At 46.4% G+C, this 19,891-nt stretch overlaps 1 protein-coding gene across 4 annotated transcripts in view; it reads right to left on the bottom strand.

Moving 5' to 3' along the window:
* Positions 1-4,080: 4,080 nt before the first annotated feature.
* ZDHHC14 (zinc finger DHHC-type palmitoyltransferase 14) overlaps positions 4,081-19,891 on the bottom strand; it is a 291,942-nt gene continuing 276,131 nt past the window's right edge. For 2 of the 4 annotated variants that reach the window (XM_019967634.2, XM_019967635.2), the window contains exons 8-9: positions 19,500-19,602; positions 4,081-5,341 (exon numbers count right to left, since the gene is read on the bottom strand). In XM_019967634.2, the coding sequence (XP_019823193.2) occupies positions 4,943-5,341; positions 19,500-19,602 (502 nt within the window). In that variant the 3' untranslated portion in view covers positions 4,081-4,942. The remainder of the gene's footprint in view (positions 5,342-19,499; positions 19,603-19,891) is intronic. The other 2 variants (XM_019967637.2, XM_019967638.2) reach the window with 1 other exon arrangement.

Below are 19,891 nucleotides of genomic sequence, written 5' to 3'. Positions count from 1 at the left end.
GAAAACATGCCATGTTATGTGTTCTTTAATCACCATGGTTCAGATTTAGGGCTTTGAATCCACTTAAGTTTAAAATGCTTTTTTCCCCTTCTATGCCAAAATGTTTGACTATTGTGAAATACTAACCCAGGATGCCCTGGACAAACAGTCAGCAAGGCTTCAACATTTTTCTCTTTTTTTTTTTAGCTGCAGGCAAAAACTACCTCCATTCATTTAAACCTAGAAAATAGATCTCTGGATATGCCATACAGCCTCTTGTTTCAACAATCCACCTTAAAAGACCAAGGGCAATTAGAGTTTTTCATTTACATCTTCAGAAGCAATACCAAGTTATCTTTTTAAAAAATCAGCAATTGATGGAGGAAAAGTCTTTGTATTAGCACAAGATGCTCATTTCCAATCCATTCTGTATGTAATTCCTGGGGTTTATGAGATTGAAAAAATAATTTCAGTGGAGGCTGTTTATCTAGTTTTGTGGCAGCTGCAAATTTGGTTGCTCCAGAAACAATCCAATCTCTGACCTCCCTATTATTTTGAATGTCTGGATTAATGTACTAACTACTTGTATTTGAAAATCCATCTTGGCTCTATTATCAAGACCACATACAAAGGGCAAGTAGACAGGATTTACTGATTTATGAAACTGTTAGCATCTTTGACATTTATTTGCAAGAAAATGGCGCTTCAGCTTATTTAATATTTCAATGATAACTTAATCTTGTAAGACAGAGCAAGACACATTTCAAGAGAACAAATGAGAGGCAGTTTTGTTTTTTTTTTAACGAGGTAACATGGAAAACAATATTCAGTGACACATGCACGTCTCCAGGGCAGGTGCAGGGACCAGAAGGATTAAGAATTCATTTGAAAGGCTCTCTCATTTGACACATGCAAGACACATAGGTACTTAATAAAAAATGTAAACATTGATTTGATTTAGGCTCAGCTTCAAAACAGTGGTAAGGCATTAATCAGAAAAGTATTTTTAACATTTATTCCCTTTATCCTCTATTTCTTACCTGTCAAGAACTAAGTGGGCTAACCAGTGTGGATAAATGAAAGGCAACTAACTTTGGAAATATTCTGTATACTATTAGCCGAAACCCCTGATGCCTTTCAGCTAACTTCAAAAACTGTAAGCCAAGGCAGAGAAACACAGGGTTCCAGGTGAAGAGGGTGGTTTGTGGGCAGAGCTCTGGAACGGGGCAGTGATGTTACAGAGAATCATTTGTGGGGTGCAGGGCTGGGAGGCTCTGAGACCCACAGAGGGGCTGGTCACTGGCTCTGTACCCCCAAAAGGCTGCTCCAGGGATCCCAAGTAGCTTGAGTTCCAGTACTTCCCTGGAGATGCCGTCACACACCTCGGCATCAAGGGCACCACTGCCTGTGTTGGCAATCCCATCTTTCTTGGGGTTGAATCAGGGCATGAAGAGTGAAGGGGCTTTCAAAGCCACAGAAAGCGCTTGACCCACTCAGGCCTCCTGACATGGGGTTTGCTTCTCGTTTTGAACCCCAGTCAGCATCCTAAACGCAGCAGGGGAAGATGGCAGTGCACTCGGAGGAGCGGGGAAGAGCTCCGAGAACATCCTTCCTTGGTGCTATTCCGGACCAGAACAGGTATCTGGCTCTTTTGCTGGCTCAGGGTGAGAAGGTGCCGTCCTTCTCATAGGCTGAAATGATTACATCTGAAAGCTGGAATGAGCATTTTTGAGCAAGCACAGCACAAGCGCTGGGCTGACTCTCCCCAGGCGCAGAGCGACAGGTCGCCATGCCCTTTCAGTGGCAGGCTGTCAGCTGCTCTGGTATTCCATCCACGGCCTTCCTGGGAACCTGGGCGTTCAGGCTAAATACAGCCTTCACGTGCCTGAGAAGCCTGAAGCACCCGAGCCCTCCTGGAAGGATGGAGGCAGATGAATTTTTAAACAACAAAATGAGTGTGTACGTGAGTGTGTTTGAGAACGGTCCAAGCTTTAATAGCATGGTAAAATATTTATCCTATATTTTATAGCTAGTATGCAATCAATCCATAACCCACTGACAGAATGTAGAAAGATCAAGGTCTATTCAGCCACAACTAGATGGAACTACTCAATATTAAATAGATTTATATGCAATCAGGTGATGGGAAATGCAGACCCATAACCGGGGAAATCAGTCTGCTAAAGATCAACCCTTCACCCACAGGGAAGAAGGCAGCTCCTGGGAGCACAACTGGTCAACCTACAGACACTGCATTCTTTTTCAAGCCACAGAGCGAAGGACTACGGGGATCCCTCTGGTTTGGGGGTTTTAAGAGGTTAATTGTCTTAGCAAATCAGCCCACTCAAGTTCATCTTCCTCTTGGACCCTGAAGATCCTAGCTGGGTGTCACCAATACCCCCAATCCCCTCTTTGATAAGTGGTATCAAGTGTATACAGGGGACGGACTTAGAGGTGGGATGGAGGACTGACATTAAATATTAAGCAAACATGCCTCATGTAGAGAAAAGTGAGTAACGATCCTTGCTCCGTGGACTTTTTCCCAGTGAGGTGGGAAGAGGACTGGTCATGGGAAATTGCAATCACTGAATCAGAGGATGTTAGAGATGGAGAGGCCGTTGTCTTTTCCTCCAGGTGAAGAAGTCAGGAATGGACTTGTCCACACAGGGAGCAGTGAGAACTGAGCCACCTTTCTCTTCTCACCAGGTCCAACTCTCTCCCGGGTCTCTGGGGAGCAGACGGAAGGAGGCAAAGAACAGAGAGAATTTGGGAAGTCAAGGAAGACACACTGAGGGGCTGTCACTTTTTGCTCATAAGCAGCGTCTGCAAGGAGAATTGTGTATATGACAGTGGGTGTGTGTGGCTGCGTAAGGAAGGACTCTGTCCCTGTGAGTGTAAATTCCAAGTGTGAAGTATAAATCCACAGGTTGTGAAGCAGCCCAGAAAATAAAAAATGGCCACATAATTTACCTTTCCCACTTTCTATTCATGTACAGAGTATGAAACATAAGGATGGTTCAAAGATTTGCTGCAGAAAATTACTGCTTCATTCGGGCTCATGTATCATCTAGAAGGGAACTCACTGACTGCAGCTATTTTCAGCACAGATTATTTTTTTACCTATGAACAAATGACCTTATTCCAAAGAAGACTTGAACTGTGCTTCTCTATTTCTTTCCTCTTTTCTGCTTTTCTTCTATATGAGGGGAACTCTTCCTCAGGAGAAACAGCCCTTTTCCATCAGTGCAAATCATCCAGGGCTTCTGGTGTCACCGATCAGTGCACCTTGCTTTCATGTGGCTGTGAGGAGCAAGCGCCCAACTTTGAACTTGAGTGGGTTTGCTTGCTGGGTTTATCGTCTGGAAAGGACAGAAGGCTGTTTAGTCCCTGCAGCTGCCTTCCAAGTGGCTTCCCTCCTAAATGCAGAGCTGGTGGGTTCCCTTCTAGATGATACATAACCCTGAGTGAAGTGGTAATTTTCTTAATTCCATTCTGATTAGTGTCTGGATAAGAATGACAATCGACATGATCCCCGCCTAAAATAAGCCAGTTTCTCCTCCTCTCTGTTGACACTTTTACCAGGATCTCAAGTTACCCTTGAGCTCTGGCAACACTCAAACACAGCCCAAAGCAGAGCAGACGCCCCCAGCCCAGCTTCTCCCTGAGCCCTCTCCCCACAACTGGCCATAGATCCGTAATCATGGCCCAATCTGTAAAAAGGGAACAAATTCCACCACAGCCATAGTCACTCAGTCGTGTCCAACTCTTTGTGACCCCAACAACTGTAGCCCACCTGGCTCCTCTGTCCATGGAATTCTCCAGGCAAGAATACTGGAGTGGGTTGTCATTTCCTCCTCCAGGGGATCTTCTCAACCCAGGGATCAAACCCAGGTCTCCCGCATTGCAGGCAGATTCTTTACTGTCTGAGCCACCAGGGAAGCCCCATCATCCCATGAATCCCCCACAATTCAAAGAGCTGGTTTTTTGACTGGGGACCATTCCTCACTAGAGCTGCTTCAATAAAACCGAACTCTCTGCAGGCCATCTGGGTGGTGGTGGTGTCATGTCAGCTGAGAAGGATAACTGTACACAGATCCGAAATAACAGAGGACGTCATTTTATTGGCTGTCCACAGGAATTTGGTCACACAAGGAGGTGAAGATTGCAGTGCTGTGTGTGTGCAACACAACACCTCAGGTTAACTACTAAACAGAAGGTTAACTGATACTGGATAGGATAAAACCCGCCCCTCCGCAGCCCAGGCGCCACCTACTTGTGTAGAATTAAGCTGAAGAAGCTGGCGAGGATGGCAAGGTCCATTAGCCTTGGTCTGTTGCACCGTCTTCCCATAAAACAGCACTTGAGAATTCACGAAATTAAAAAAAAAAAAGAAGAAGAAAGAAAAGCAGCAGCAGTTCCTTTCCAATACCGTCACCACCGTGCACAGACTGGAGCGTGGCATGCAGTCCACATCTGGTCGGGTTTTTTTTTCCCTTTTTTAAATTAACAAATGGAATGGCATGTCTATTTCAAATATTAGTAGCATAACACTTAAGTGCAACCTCAGTCCGGCCACAAGGGTCCTAAACCTTCTGTTACCTGGTCCAGAGCAGCAAGAGGAGCCCCCCAGACTCTGCTGGGGGGCGCCTCCCGCGGCTGTCTCCCTCCCCCAAGGCCCACCCTTCATATTCCAAACACCTGAAAATAGGTCTCTATTTTCATTGTTAGCGAAGCCGGTCAGGGTGGGGCAGAAAATTCAAATGAAACCAAGCTGTCAGCCTTTGAGGTCCTGCCCGTCTGGGCCCTCCGATTTCTCTCCCAAGAAGGGGTCTTCCTACCCCAGGGCTTAGAGCTGTGCTGGCCACCCGCGCACTGGGTCACACGGTGGGGGATCGCGGTGAGGGCGCCGCGCCTGCCGCTCCCACGGTGGGCAGCATCCCCTGGGCGGGCCGGGGCCACGCGATCACACGGAGCTGAGCTTCACCAGGCCGCGCACCGAGTCCTCGTGCAGGGAGTCCTGGCTGGCGAGGCCCAGCACGTGCATGGTGCGGCTGTGAGCCAGCGGGCTGCCCGCCAGCATTGTGGGCGGCGAGGGCGCCTCGTCCGGGGTCAGGAACTGGTGGCCCACGTGCTCGTCTTTCAGGGGCAGGATGTCCGTGAGCGCGGCCTCGGCGGCGAGGTTGGGCATGGAGGAGGGCGGCGTGGGCGGCCCGAGTGTCAGGCTGGCGCAGGGCGTGCCCAGGCCCGGCTTCCCGGGCAGGTGCAGCTCGTCGCTGGTGAGGCTGGGCTCGCTCTGCAGCAGGGGCGTGGCCGCGGCCTGCAAAACGAATTTGGTGCTCTGAATGCACTGGTCTTGGTCGCACTGGAGAGCGGCAGGGAGCCAGCAAAGAGGAGACGAGAGATGGCAAGGGGGGTGGGGGGTGGGTAGGAAAGGGGACATAGAGGGCAGGAGGGGGCGGGATGCGAGAGAGAGAGAAACCAGTTAGTGACATCTGGGTCAGACAGGGCGGAGAGCATGCGCTGTAGCCCAGCTCCACTTGGAGACACCTGGAGTCTGAATAGCTGCTCAAAGTAACAGTCACCCATGGGGACCTGGGGTGGAGGGTCCCAGCTGCAGTAGGCTGGATGCTCCGGCCCCTGTTTGCAGACAGGCCTTAACTTAAAAACAACCCCGGGGAAAGAGGCACAGGCTTTGGCACCTGCCCTGGGCTGAGGTCGATGTGGCTCCTATGCTGAAAACCACTTTACCCACATTCTTTTACAAATACAGGCACCTGGGACTTCCCTCGTGGTCCAGTGGTTAAGACTCTGTGTTCGCTCACAGTGTAGGTGGGCCTAGGTTCTATCCCTGGTCAGGTAACTAGATCCCACATGCTGCAACTAAACCCCAGCACAGCAAAAAAAATAAAAAAAATAAAAAAATAAAACACCAAAACACAACAGTTAAAAAAACAAAAACAAAAAACCAAACAAACAACAACCCCACCTTCCCCTGGGGCCTGTACACCCGTGTGCCCAGCAGCATTATTCACAGTAGTCAAAAGGTGGAAGTAAGCATCCATGGATAAACAAGATGTGGTCTATGCAGACATGATGAAAGTGAAAGGGGAGAGTGAAAAAGTTGGCTTAAAGCTCAACATTCAGAAAATTAAGATCATGGCATCCGGTCCCATCACTTCATGGCAAATAGATGGGGAAACAGCGAGAGACTTTATTTTGGGAGGCTCCAAAATCACTGCAGATGGTGACTGCAGCCATGAAATGAAAAGATGCTTGCTCCTTGGAAGAAAAGCTATAACCAACCTAGACAGCATATTAAAAAGCAGAGACATTACTTTGCCAACAAAGGTCCATCTAGTCAGAGCTATAGTTTTTCCAGTAGTCATGTATGAATGTGAGAGTTGGACTATAAAGAAAGCTGAGCACTGAAGAATTGATGCTTTTGAACTGTGGTGCTGGAGAAGACTCTTGAGAGTCCCTTGGACTGCAAGGAGATCCAATCAGTCCATCCTAAAGGAAATCAGTCCTGAACATTCATTGGAAGGACTGATGCTGAAGCTGAAACTCCAATCCTTTGGTCACCTGATGCAAAGAACTGACTCATTGGAAAAGACCCTGATGCTGGGAAAGACTGAAGGCAGGAGAAGGGGATGACAGAGGATGAGATGGTTGAATGGCATCACCGACTAGATGGACATGAGTTTGAGTAAGCTCTGGGAATTGGTGATGGACAGGGAAGCCTGGTGTGCTGCAGTCCTTGGGGTCGCAGAGTTGGACATGACTGAGCGACTGAATTGACTGACCGACTGAGACATTTATCTGTAAAAAGGAAGGACATCCTGACACATGCTGTGACATGGATGAACCTTGAAGACATCATGCTCAGTGACATAAGCCAGACACAAAGGAAAACTACTGTATGAATCCACTTATAGGAGGCACCTCGAGGAGTCTAGTAGGATGGGGGCTTCTGGGAAAGGGAAAGGGTTGGGGAGTTACCCTTTGATGTATGGAGTGTTGCTTTGCAAGAAGAAAAGCGTTCTGGAGATGAATGGTAGTGAGGGTTGGATACGGAGAAGGCAATGGCACCCTACTCCAGTACTCGCCTGGAAAATCCCATGGATTTTCCAATAGTGGGAGGAGCCTGGTAGGCTGCAGTCCATGGGGTCGCTAAGAGTTGGACACAACTGAGCGACTTCACTTTCACTGTTCACTTTCATGCATTGGAAAAGGAAATGGCAACCCACTCCAGTGTTCTAGTCTGGAGAATCCCAGGGACGGGGGAGCCTGGTGGGCTGCTGTCTATGGGGTCGCACAGAGTCGGACACAACTGACGCAACTTAGCAGAAGCAGCAGCAGAGGGTTGGATAACAATGTGAATGTGCTTAATGCCATTGAATTGCACACTTAAACATGGTTAAAATGGTACATTTTACGTATGTATATTGTGCCACACACACAAAAAGAAAAACACAGGGGCAACAGAAGTGCCTGAGGGCCTGATCACACTATTTGTAAAAGCCTGAAAATTCCTCACTGCTAAGTTTTTATCAGCTTCAAGAACCATTAACTGAGCTGTGGTTTTTGTTTTCTTAACTCTGAAAGAGAATGCCAGCATTTTACAAAACTATTTGCTTTTCTTTTAAGTGTTCTTAAATCTTAATCTTGTTGAGCAAAGGAAATAGTGGGAACACATTTCTAGCAAGGGGAACGTGGGTCTCTGATACCCCTTCCCTTGAGCTGTGGGCAAATTTCAGAGTAACTAGAAGAGACTTCTCATGACTGGAGTTCTTGAACTTGAATCTGTGTGGTGATTCAGTGAGTTTCAGGAGCAAGTGTGGCTATTAGGGGAGCATATCCTGATAACGTTTCAAGTAAGAAGCTAGGCGCTCCATTCTGTTTCTGCGGAAGCTCTTAAACACATTTCTCCTCTTTACATATACATCTCGTGTGAGTGGGCGCCTTCTTCAAAACTTTACAGATAAAAGTAGGCAATGGGTCGGGATTTGGGACCGGCATTGTCTGACTGCAAGCCCCTTTTCACCACTGCACACTTGACAGCTAGCAGGTGCTTAATAAATATTGCTTGTCTATCATCCCCATTCCCTTCGTTTGAACTCCAGAGTTACTGTCGAACCACATACTCGCAGCTTTGTGAAAGAGGAGCTTCCCTTTCTTCCTGCCCAGAGACACGACTAGAACTGCCATCACTCACTCAGCCTCCGTGCACAGAAGCCACTCAGATCAGGCAAAACACAGGCTTCAGGGGGAAAAACAGTTTCTCCCGAAGTCACAGTTCTTTTATTCTTTTGCTCCGGGGTGTGTGTGTCCTTCCTAGCCAAATGGGATTCTTTCTAAAATCACGAGTAGTGGGCCATCCCTGAGCCGGCCCCCCACCCTCCGTGAGGGGGATAGAAGAGACGCAATCACTATAGAATTTTCAGGTTTCAGAAGTTCAAAGACCTCGCTTCCAGACAAGAATAGGGCTCACAATGGAGCTTTAAGAAGGGAAAGCAAATCTCAGGGAAGATCCTGGCTTTTCTATCACGGCTTCATCCCAGCCAAGGGAACTTCAAGAAGAGGGGTGGAGGGGCCACTCGGATGAGACAGAAATGCCACTAAAAAGTGCTAGAAAGGGGCTATCAGGCTTTGAGTCCTTTAGTGTCTGCATTTCCCCAGTCATCTCCTGAACATTTTGCCACAGCAGTGCTTAAGCCGTGCGTGCAGCTTTCTCTGCTCCTGCAGGGAGCTGCAGCTCGGGGCAGGGACCCTGGCCACTGGGGGGTGCTGAGCCGTGGGGCTGTTGGGGGAGGCAGGCAGCTCAGGGCCCCTCACGGTCTCCAACGCTGTCAGTTCTGTTCAGCACATGGGCTCAATCTTGACAGAACAGAGGTGGGGAAGGGCAACCTTCCTGATTAAATGTTCATCTCCTGGAAACTATGCCAGGGTTCTGGATATATTGTGCTTTGCAAAGAACATGTTATGAAAATCCCATTAGTGTCCTGGCTGATGGTGATGGCTCAACTTTCGTGCCGCCTCCGTTTCCTAGAGCTCAAACTCAGCCTCTGAGCTGGCCTGCGACCCCAGGGCTGAGATGCTGCTCGAGTCAGGCCACTTTCTGGATGATGGAATCTGGTTCTCAAGTTTTCTTTCTGGAAAGCCCTCATTCATCCTAAAATCTCTGTCTCCACAACATCCCCAGATCTTGAGAAAGATGAAATTCCGACTAGATTTGCTCGTCTCTGCAGACCTGAAGAAAGCCTTTTGTTAAAACATTGAAAACTGATAGGCAAATTCTGTTTTAGGGGTCGGCCCAAGTACTTGTGACTACCTCTTCCAGACTCACAGGAAAATATGTCAGAGGTCTAAGCTGGAGGAAATTCCCAAGGTCAAGCGGCACAAGGGGAGAGGCGGGCCCCCCAATCTCTTTATCTCTTCCTTCCTGTCTCCTGTCAGGCGCCTTTTCCCTTTCCTGGTCATGCCTTTCCAGCCATGCTGTGCAGCAGAGCTCATGGACATCCATCCCAAAACCCTGGGATGAAAGGGGGCCAACCGTGGTCTGTTAAGTTCTGGAGAGTTCATATTCACTGGGAAGTTGATGTGAAGTTTGAGGGGTCCTCTGAGAGTTCACCTAAAGCACCCTGTGCTGACTTAGATGAGATACCTGCGAAACAACACCAACTTAAACTGGTTTTGCCTGCTTAAATAGATTGTTGATTTAATCAAAGAAAATATTTAGAGAGACAGCACTGTGCATATGCAAGATAGGAATCCATGTCTCCAGAGTGACCCTGGAACCAGGAATCTTCAGTTTATGGAACCCACAGAAGTGTTGCCACTGGAGCCCTGTAGGAATCGAGAAGTCCTTCAGTAAGAAAAACCTGGTTTCTGGCAGCACTTGTGGCTTGTATGGGCTGACTTAAGACCAGTCGACCAGCTTCCAAGTTTGAAATTCCCCCAACCCCTTTCATTTTCGCCCCAAAACTGGATGGAGGCAACAGCTGAGTCCTGTCTCCTTGAGGGTCAACCTTTCAATAAAGTTCTTTCTCTCTTCAAAAACCGGTGCCACAGTCTTGGCTTCTTTTGTACCTTGGGCAGCAATCCCTTGCTAGGCAACGCCTGGAGGTGGTTTTCTCTGAAGCTATGAGCTTAAGTTCAGGGCCTCTTGTTTGCTTGTTTTCCAAGGCCTTACTTGTTTTCTTTTGCAAGTTGGTTTCTTTTTCTTCAAAAGAGCTTCAGATTGAATGACTCAGGTACCTCCAAACCTGGGTCCTTCCTGCATATGTCTATTGATGCTTTCCTGTGGCCAAACCCACAACATGCTCGAACTGTAGCCAATCTGTGCTCAGCCTCCTGCTGAAAGTGCTCTCTGATTTTCCAGGGGTGAAGCTTAAGGACTTAAATATGTGAAAGAAAACATGTAGCCTAAACCATTTAAGTTTTTTCAAAAATCGAAATGTCACAAGTCTTTTCAAAATGACTATTTTGAATGCTGACATATTATCTGACATGATCACCTCTTCTACAGGGATTTGTTTAAATATTTTAAAAGATGACTGTCTCTCGGAGCCTGGTTGTGGCTATTTCCCTTGCTTTGGGGACTGCTTTCATGTTAATGATGAACTTACCCTCTCACCCCTCCCCCAGTTTCCCTTGCGGCCAGCTTCTATCAGTGAGCACACACACTCATTGCTGGGACCAGCTTGAACCTCAGTGTCTAAATCCTGCTGTAACCCATGACTTTGAAAACCGTTTGCCACATTCAAACTGATTTCTGTTTAGAAGACCAGTTCCCATCTGGGGGTGCCCAGGGACCAGGCTTTCTTCCACAGGATATTGTCTGTATAAATTTCCTACCAGCATGGAACAGGATACTAATGTGGGTTCCAACCAAGGAGAGCGTGATGCCTCTCCACAGTGGAATTCATAATTCTCATATTAACTTTGCATGTTTCAAGCATCTTCTTAGAAGAAACTCGATGACCAGGAGATAGCTGATTTAAAAAAGAAAAAGTCCAGCCTTTTCCTCATTTTGCACACTGCCAGAATTCCAAGGAGAGTGGGCTGGTAAACCTTCCTGGCTATAATTCCTGTGTGAGAACTTCCAGGGAGAAAATGGCCAATATTTTTAGGGTTACTGTGAAGATGACCCATGAAAAAATGTCCTTACACCTCTGCCTTTTTTTTACCTTTGTTTCTAATCCTTATTGGCCCATTTCTTGTTGATTTTTCTATTTAATTTTCTTTCTCTCTGATTTCACCAACTCTCTTCCTTCTCTTTCCTTCTCCATCTTTTCCTTTGTTGACTTCCCTCCCACTTTATTCCCCCTCTTCTCTCTTTCTTCTGTTTTTCTTCCCCTCCCTCCGGCATCACCAACTCACTGGACATGAGTTTGAGTAAACTCCGGGAGTTGGCGATGGACAGGGAGGCCTGGTGTGCTGCAGTCCATGGGGTTGCAAAGAGTCAGACACGACTGAGCGACTGAACTCAACAACTCTTCTCTGACCTTTTTAAGCCACCAACCCGCCTTGCTGGCTGTTTATCTGAGGACTCTTATCCTCAACCAGTAGAGGGAGCCATTCCTGCTCACTTTTTTCTCTCACTCCTTGGAGAAGGGCTGATAGTCCAGCATTAACACCAAGAAGCCATGAGGTATACTTCAGTGTATCTAACCAGTTATATAATCTTAAGGAAAAATAACCAAGCAGCCAGAGATCGGACAGTGACCATCCATCACCAAGAAGAGAAAATTGAGAAACTCCTGTTTTCATTCCAAAACAACGTTTGTGAAATACTAGGTTGAACCCTATGAAATTGCCTTTTTATTTTAGGCCAAAAATCATCCAAACGCTGACTACTAATAGAATAGAAACCTGACTGCTTGTGAGAATGTCTATGGGCAGACCTCTCTGTCCACAGCATAAAACTAATCCTGTCTGGAGTGCTGGAACATTTGCTGTGGTTGCAGGAAGTCCCCGACAGCTGGCTGATTTACTGTCTAAACGAAGCGCTGGCATTTAACTTGCAAAGAACTGTATCATTTCAGATGTTCAGATGTCACACACATTATCACTTAATGTTACAGTTTAAAATACCATAGAGATAAATTATTTTTGTTTCTGCAGATTTTCAAATAAAATTGCTCTTGCTGGCATACATATTATTTTACTCTGGCTGACTTCTTGTCTGAAATAAACCTAGCAAACAGATTAAATGCTGCCAAACCCAAAGCTAGAAGTTTTCTAGATGGTTTCCTATACAAATTAAGAATAAAGGAAATATTTACTTCTTTTGCTCCAATTCTGTCAAAAGTATTAGCATCAGGCACTGGTTATCTCTGCTTGGCTGTGACACTGTGTTCTGGGGTCTTATGAATGCTCATTTACTTTAATAAAAACACTATCAGTTTCTAAAATTCACCTAAAATGTAGGTTAGAAGGAGTTCTTCGTTTTTATTCTCTTTTAAAACATTATCATTTAAGTTCGCTCAAGTTATTTTTCTCTATCATATTTGAACTTTCAGACTATGCATGGAGAGGACTCCTGTGAGACCAGTTTAATAAATCTTGCAACTGCCAGCTTTAATTTGTTTTGATATTGGATGGAGGGGATTTAACAATGGGGTTAATTATGGCTGATTCATGTTGAGGTTTGACAGAAAAACACAAAATTCTGTAAAGAAATTATCCTTCAATTAAAAAATAAATTTATAAAAAAATAAAAATGAGTTTAAGTAAATATAGCAAATGATTAAAAAAAAAATAGCCCAACAGTTATGTACTGTTACTATCTTTGTGTTTAGCACATGATCTGAAAGGATCTTTGTAGCTACAAGTGCCAGCTTTAAACAAGCTATGACCCTGATGTAACACAGAACTTAAATCATTTGACAATCAAATGAGGTATGCATAGTAAAATAAGGTAATAACAAATGCCAATAATAAGGAAAGTAGGAATAATGAAAATACGATCTTCAGTAGGCCCTGGGGTTATGTGCACGAAATTCTAGCGTGGGCTCCTCAGAAATTCATAGGTATTCACATGACAAGGGCTATACTTGGGTCACACATCATTTTAATACTTTTGATGTCACTTTATTACTTCTGTGATGTTTTATTCCTTGGGAATCTGTAGTAGAGGGAAGTTCCATTCCCCAATTATGTGAGATGGTAAGTTAACAGTGAACTGTCCCATTTTTGAGATGCTAAGTAAGACCTCAGTGGGCACTTTGATGACAGCTATCTATCAATATTTACCTGATTCTCCGGCCCTGCAATATCAGTATGTTTTTCTAAGACTTAGATAGAGCCTTTACCTTCACCTTCTGAAATAGTGCAATTTCCCTAGGAGCACTTTTCCTATCATTTGCGAAATGCCTTTCTGATCTAGACTTTAATAATAAAACAGCTGGCAAAAATTTGGCCTGAGATACCTAGAATCTCTCTGCAAAGGAACATGCCAAGTCTGGTGCTAAATATAAAGTCTCCAAATGTTCCTCCTTTCTAGGTGAGCACTAGAAATACTTCTAGGTCAGAGGAATCATGTCCCACAGCTAAATCGGTGTTTACTGTTGATGGAGTAGGCAGCAAAACTGTGTGTCTGGGGAATATGGCAGTGCTGGTTGCAAAGTGTCCTCTGATCACAGAGATAAGGCTTCTATTCCCAGGAATGGTAACCTCTACTGGGCTAGTATTCCCTCTGTGTACAGGACATATATAAAACTGGCCAAAATATGTGAGGCAAACATTTTTCAATAGGGCACAACAGACAGTACAAGGCCGCGATCCCTGAAAGGGAAGAAACTCACAGGCGAGCCCCACAGTCAAGCAGCCCTTTCCTTGGGGAGAATTTCCCCACCATGGTATAGGCTGAACAGAATACAGAGAAAGCAGAGATCAGAGGGTCAGAAGCTTAAGCGGCTGGATCTGTAGGGCAGGGCATCGCTGAAGAGGATGCTGTGCAGAGAAGGGGGCCAGAGATGCCAGTGAGGGCCACCCCCCAAGTCTGTAGCCAACAACTGTGCTGCCCATGTGCAGCATGAGTCCCCTCTCCTGTCCCCTTTCCCCTGAAGCCAGTGAAACGGCAGCTGTAATAAGGCTGAGAGAGGCCCACAGACAGTGGAAGTTGAGAAGAAGAATGTCAGGGACCACTGATCACATTAACATCCCCCAAACCTTGTTAACATGCCTGGCATCCAGCTAGGGCATTCAGAAGGCTGAACCTTAGGAGAAAGACTCATACCCTAAACAGAGACCCAGGACCACCCCTAATGATGGACAAGTCAAACCCTGACCAGGTATTTGGCCAGGTATTTGGAAGAGACAGAATTTGGAGGCTGAGCTCCCTCAAACTAGAGGGCCTGAGAAACATCTTGGACTGCCCATAAATCTGCATTAACAAAATATAAATCACACCTGTACAAGTTCAAGATGATTAGCCACTAATTGAACTGCCTGCTAAAACAAGGATCAACACTCTTTAGGAGATAACAAAATCTAGTCTCTACAAATATACTATCCAAAATGTAGTCAATAAAATACCAATACACATATAAATAAATAGAAAAATGTAATCTAGAGTTAAGGGAAAAAGTGGACACCAAACCCAAGGTAACCCAGATATGTTTAGTAGATACAGACTTTAAGCAGTATAATAATGTTCAAATACTATACAAAAATATGGCTTCAATGAATAAACAGATAAGGAATCTCAGTACAGAAATAAAGTCCAACAGAGAAATTAAAAGAACCAAAAGAAAATTCTAGAACTAAAAAGTATAATAACCAAAGTGAATAATTCTCTGCATTCACTTAACAGTAGTTGGAGGGGGCAGGAGAAAGAATCAGTGAACATGAAGATAGATCAAAAGAAGTTATCTAATTTGAAGAACTGAGAAAGTTTGAAGAAAAATGCACAGAGCCTCAGGGACTTATCCTTTGGGGCAATGTCATCAAATGGTTTAACATATGAGTAATTGGCGTCCCAGGAGGAGAGAAAATGAGATAAGGAAAAATAAATAAATTAATAAATTGAAGACATAATAGGCAAAATGTCCCGGTTTGATGAAAAATGGTAACTTTCAGACCCAAGAAACTGAATGAACTCTGAGCAGTTTAACAGTGGAGATCACCCTTGGACTAGGTCAATAACTCATTTGGTACTGATGCTTCTACCTGGACGAACCGTCAACACTTAGACTAAAGTGCTGTAAAATGGTTCGTGCTTAGGGGAGCAAGTGAAGAGGGAAAAAATAGCTAACGTGTCATTGGTTAAGACTGTCATTTGTAACAGAGGAGAGGCTGCAGCTTCATAGATTTTTGCTTAGTCAAGTTGCAGGTTAGATTGTGGAGAGGCTGCCTTCAGTCCCCCGCTGGTTTTGTGACCGACCACAGCAGATTTATCATCCTTCTGCAATGGAAGGCCTGGGAGGAGTGGTTTCCCTGCCCTGGGAGAAGACTTCATGTCACTCTGTCCCATAAGAAGACCATGCACCTGGGATACTTTGGAGCATAGTTAAGAAGAGTACTTTCCTTAGAGTCGGACTTCTAAGGACGAAATAGTAGCTTAGCCACTGGTTAGCTATTTCACGAACTTAGCATCCCTGAATCTCAGTCTCTTCAAAGGGGTGATTAGAACACTCACATCAGGTGGTTCTATAAGGATTCAATGAGACGATAATGCATGCGAAGCACTTGACCCGGTGCCTGGCACATAGCAATCCATCGCTCTCTCTCTTTCCTTCTCTCATTTAACCAACACTTCTGAATTCAACTACCACAGGAACTAGTCTAGACAATGGGGATATAGCACTGAACAAACAGTTACTACTCAGTTATTATTATTATTGCTTGAAATGCTTTTAGTGTTTGTTGCTCAGTCGTGTCCGACTTTTTGCGATCCCATGAATGGTAGCCTGCCAGGTTCCTCTGTCCGTGGAATTCTCCAGGCAAGAATACTGGAGTGGGTTGCCATTTCCTTCTCCAGGGGATCTTCTTGACCCAGGGATCAAAGCTGGGTCTCCCGCAGGCAGATTCTTTACTGTCTGAGCCACCAGGGAAGTCTATTAAAATGCTTTTAATAGAGGACAAAATCTTTCATCCACAATTAAAATTCATATATTCCTGAAATTTGACTTAAATTCCCTTCGATGCATAGATGATTGAAAACAGATCTTTTCCTAGGAGTAGATATTGACAGAGGAGACAGGTTGAGGGTGATGGGATGTGGAGACGGTAAGCATATGGGAGAAAGTCACCCTGCACACAGTCAGGACTGACGGCCACAGCGTAGCCAAGTGTAGGCTTGAGAGTATGAACTGTTGGGGTCAAAGTGTGGCGTCTGAATTGGGCAAGTCTACCAAAGTCCTCTGTGCCTCTGTTTATTAGTCTGTAAAATGGGGATAAAATCAGTAGTAGGCTCAGAGGGCCGGTGTGAGTTATTTGAAAGCCTTGGAAGGGCGCGTGGTAATGCTCCCTGCTGCTGAGGTGTGGGGTTCAGTACACACTATGCTGTGTGAAGAAGGAACTGGAGGGAGGAGGGTGGGGCAGAGACACGTCAGCCTTCGTGTTCTGCTTGGTGCCAGCCTTGCCCATTCAGAGCTGTCTCCTCTCCCCTTACTCCCGTTAACACGGTCTACACGCCACAGAAGCCGTAAAGAACAACAGAAATAATAAAAAGACTCATGCTGTAGTGCCTGAATGGCCTATAAATGCACAGAGGAATGGAAGGTTATCTGGCACAGTGATGTCGCTGCAGCCTGGTGACAGGCTCTGCACCGGAAGGAACCCTGAGCCCTTCCGCCAACGCTGAGTCCTCTGTCTCCCATCGCGGGGGGGTGCTGTCTCCCCCCGCCTGAGCGCCTCTGGGGTGGGGGCTCCCACCCGCTGGGAGCTCTGGGTGTTGAGCATTTCCCTCTTGGGCTGAGCACAGGTTGCCTCCTGGCCCACCTTCCGGTTCCGGTTTCCGACCTGTGGGGCCATGAACAGCATGTCTCATCTTAGTCCCTTAAAGACCTTTCAGATCCAGCCTCCCCCTGAACATGTTCTGACATATTGGGGGCACTCCCTGCAGTGGGTAGGAGCCTTAGGGGCCACAAAGACCTCCCAGCCTTAAGCCCAGTGGAACCCTGGGTTTCTCCGAACACAGGCGCCATGGCGAGACAGGAAGTGCAGGGGGCCCCAAGGCAGTTAATATTTAAATGTATCTGTCTATGAGCAACTCGCTTTATAATTGGTAATGATTTCTCTGTAATTACATGTGTGCTGGGGAATTCTTATGAAGTGAGAAAAACCCAACCTACAAATCATTTCTAAGCGGTAATGAAATTTTAATGAAAGCTAGATTTAACAATTAATGAAGTTGACATATTCATGGGTCTCGCAGACATTAAACATTTATTAATTTTGATTTTGCTGTTTTTGTGTTTCGGAGCTTATAAGTTCTTTCTTCAGGTCTTAAAACTTTTCATAGTCCTCAGTGTCTAGTGGGCAAAATGCACGTGTCCTGTCTCTTGGCCCTGTGGGTTAATTTGAGCCTACTGAGGCCATCACTGCATGAAGCCGTGTTGCCATGTCACGGCACCAAAGAGAACTCCTTTTCTGTTAGTTCCTGCTTCCACATTCTGGGCGGAGCCTTTTCTAGATATGATGGAATCGGGGGAAGGAAGGAATGAGGAAAAGAAGACAGGAAGAAACTAAATATTTGTTTAGAACTTCCCTTAAGCAAGCCCCTGCAGGGGAATGTTTAACCAGCCCCAACCTACTGCGTGCCAGGCCCTTTGTTATAAAGTGGTGATAGGAGGGAGGTGAACATGGTTAACCCCTTCTTCATTGTATGGTTTACTAACTTAAGGCTCTCTGGACAAATCGACTTGGTGACATCACGCAGCCCTGAGTCAGTCACTGTGACCCCCGGGCTCTCTGATCCTACACCCCACCCTCTTGTCTTTCCCCGCCGTGTCCAGTATTACTTAAATCTGCCTGTTTGCAAAGTTTTTCCTTCCACTGTCTTTCAGAATCACCCTGTTCTATTATCTTTTTCCCCCTCAGTGGTTATTTTTTATAATTAAATTTATTTATTTTTTAATTGAAGGATAACTGTTTTTGCAATATTGTGTTGGTTTCTGGGAAACTATTCCCTTGCTCTATTAGATCAAGAAACTTGATTTGATCTGGTGGGGGCAGAATTGGCAGGGGCAGATAGAGAGAAAGTTAGCAAAGGATAATAAATGTTGATTTAAAAAAATAATCTTCCAGTCTGTGAGATGAAATCAGATTAATAGCCCGATGATAAACATGGACACATTATAATTATTTTTTCTTTTTAAATGTCAGATGGAGTACTTCTAGGATAAATAAAATAAAATAAATAAAGTTGATTCACATTTCCACTACTTCAAAGTGAATTTCTACAAACCACGTCATGTCTTCATAAGTATGGGCGAGCAGACCTCCCCCGAGCTTTCTATACAGATGCCTGCGGGACAGCCCCCCACCCCTAAGCATCCAAGGGGACCCCAAGTCCACATACTGACATCAGATTTTCCCTAACTGGCACCTCCTTTGATATTTCCCACTGGTGATTTGTGTGGTCATCTTGTCCCCAAGCTGACAGGCAGGGGACATTCCTGGCTCCCCGCTCCCGGGCCTCCGCATAGACTCCACGCCCAAGTCCTGCAGGGTCACTGCCTCTTTTCTGAACACGTATCTGTGTCCCAGTCTGTTTGCCATGGCCTCTGTTGTGGGTGATTCAGGTCTACAGACAGCGCTGGGGCCACACTGGGTCGCTTCAAGAAAGACTTCTTTAGAGAGATTTGCTCTTGATGGCGGGGCCGTGCCTGCCAGACCACGGAGGAGTGTGAAGGCCCTGAGGGTCCAGGCCAGCAGGCTGTGAGTTCAGGTGCCCGTGGAAAGACCTGCCCCAGCCCCACCTCCCAGGTACAGAGTGAAAACAAAGCACCCGTCCCCGCCTTCACAGATGCGTGACACGGGGACCTCTCCGGAGACCAGCCCAGTCCGTTTTTTGCTGTCAATGCCCGAACAGCTTGTCTGATTCTCTGCACTAAGGCGTGCAGGGCTGATTAAGATTTGGGCTGCAAGTGGGGAGAACTGGTGGCCGAGTTCCCCCCGCCAGCTGCACACTTAAAGAGGGGGTGGGGGAGTGGGTACAGACTGTGGCAAGGGGACAGCAGGGGACTCGGGGACTCTCCAGAGGCCCATCCTGCTTGGGCAGCTCTGTCTCGCTCTGGACAGCAGCCTGGTTCTGGGTGAGGGGGCTTTCCAGTCCAAGATGTTTCTGGAGGCAATGTTGTGTGAGTACTCCTCCCACACAGCCCTGAACAAACCGACCCACCACCCACCCCTGTTGCAGGTGGGCTAACCCTTCAATGGGCATTGCCTTCACTTCAAGCTTCCTTTCCTCCCTGAGCCATGTGTGTCCTAGGAAGCTAGGCGATCGGTTGTTACGGGTCAGTGAACACCGATGCGGGAGAGGAGCCCTTGTGGGGCACCCCGGGTCCTACCATGTCACTCTGGGACTGTGTGGCACCGTATGTGGCCATCCCGTTGGAGGGCGCGGCTGGCTGCGGGGTGTCGGGCTGAATGTACCCTCTTCGGTCGATGAGGCTACAAGAGAACACAGAACAATGCAGGAGACGAGTGAATCAAAAGCTGAAAACGCCAACAAAACTCTTCTAATTTCCATCCCCAGGGGGTCCCCCTTTCTGTGATGTCCCCCCAACCCTGAGCAGCTCAGAAAATACCTCTGCTCGCCTTCACGTATGGTCAGCCTCCAGAGTCGGAGACTTCTGTCCTTAAAAACGCCTGGAGCATCTGACCCCTCCCTGCCACCTGCTATGACCCCCCCAACCCCGTCCCCTTCCCACTGTCCAGTCCCATCCTGATCTCATCACCC

Source organism: Bos indicus, chromosome 9 (genome assembly GCF_029378745.1).
Source record: "Bos indicus isolate NIAB-ARS_2022 breed Sahiwal x Tharparkar chromosome 9, NIAB-ARS_B.indTharparkar_mat_pri_1.0, whole genome shotgun sequence".
Taxonomy (NCBI): Eukaryota; Metazoa; Chordata; class Mammalia; order Artiodactyla; family Bovidae; genus Bos; species Bos indicus.
The sequence above is the reverse complement of the archived record's forward strand: the minus strand, read 5'-3'. Positions and strand labels throughout refer to the sequence as shown.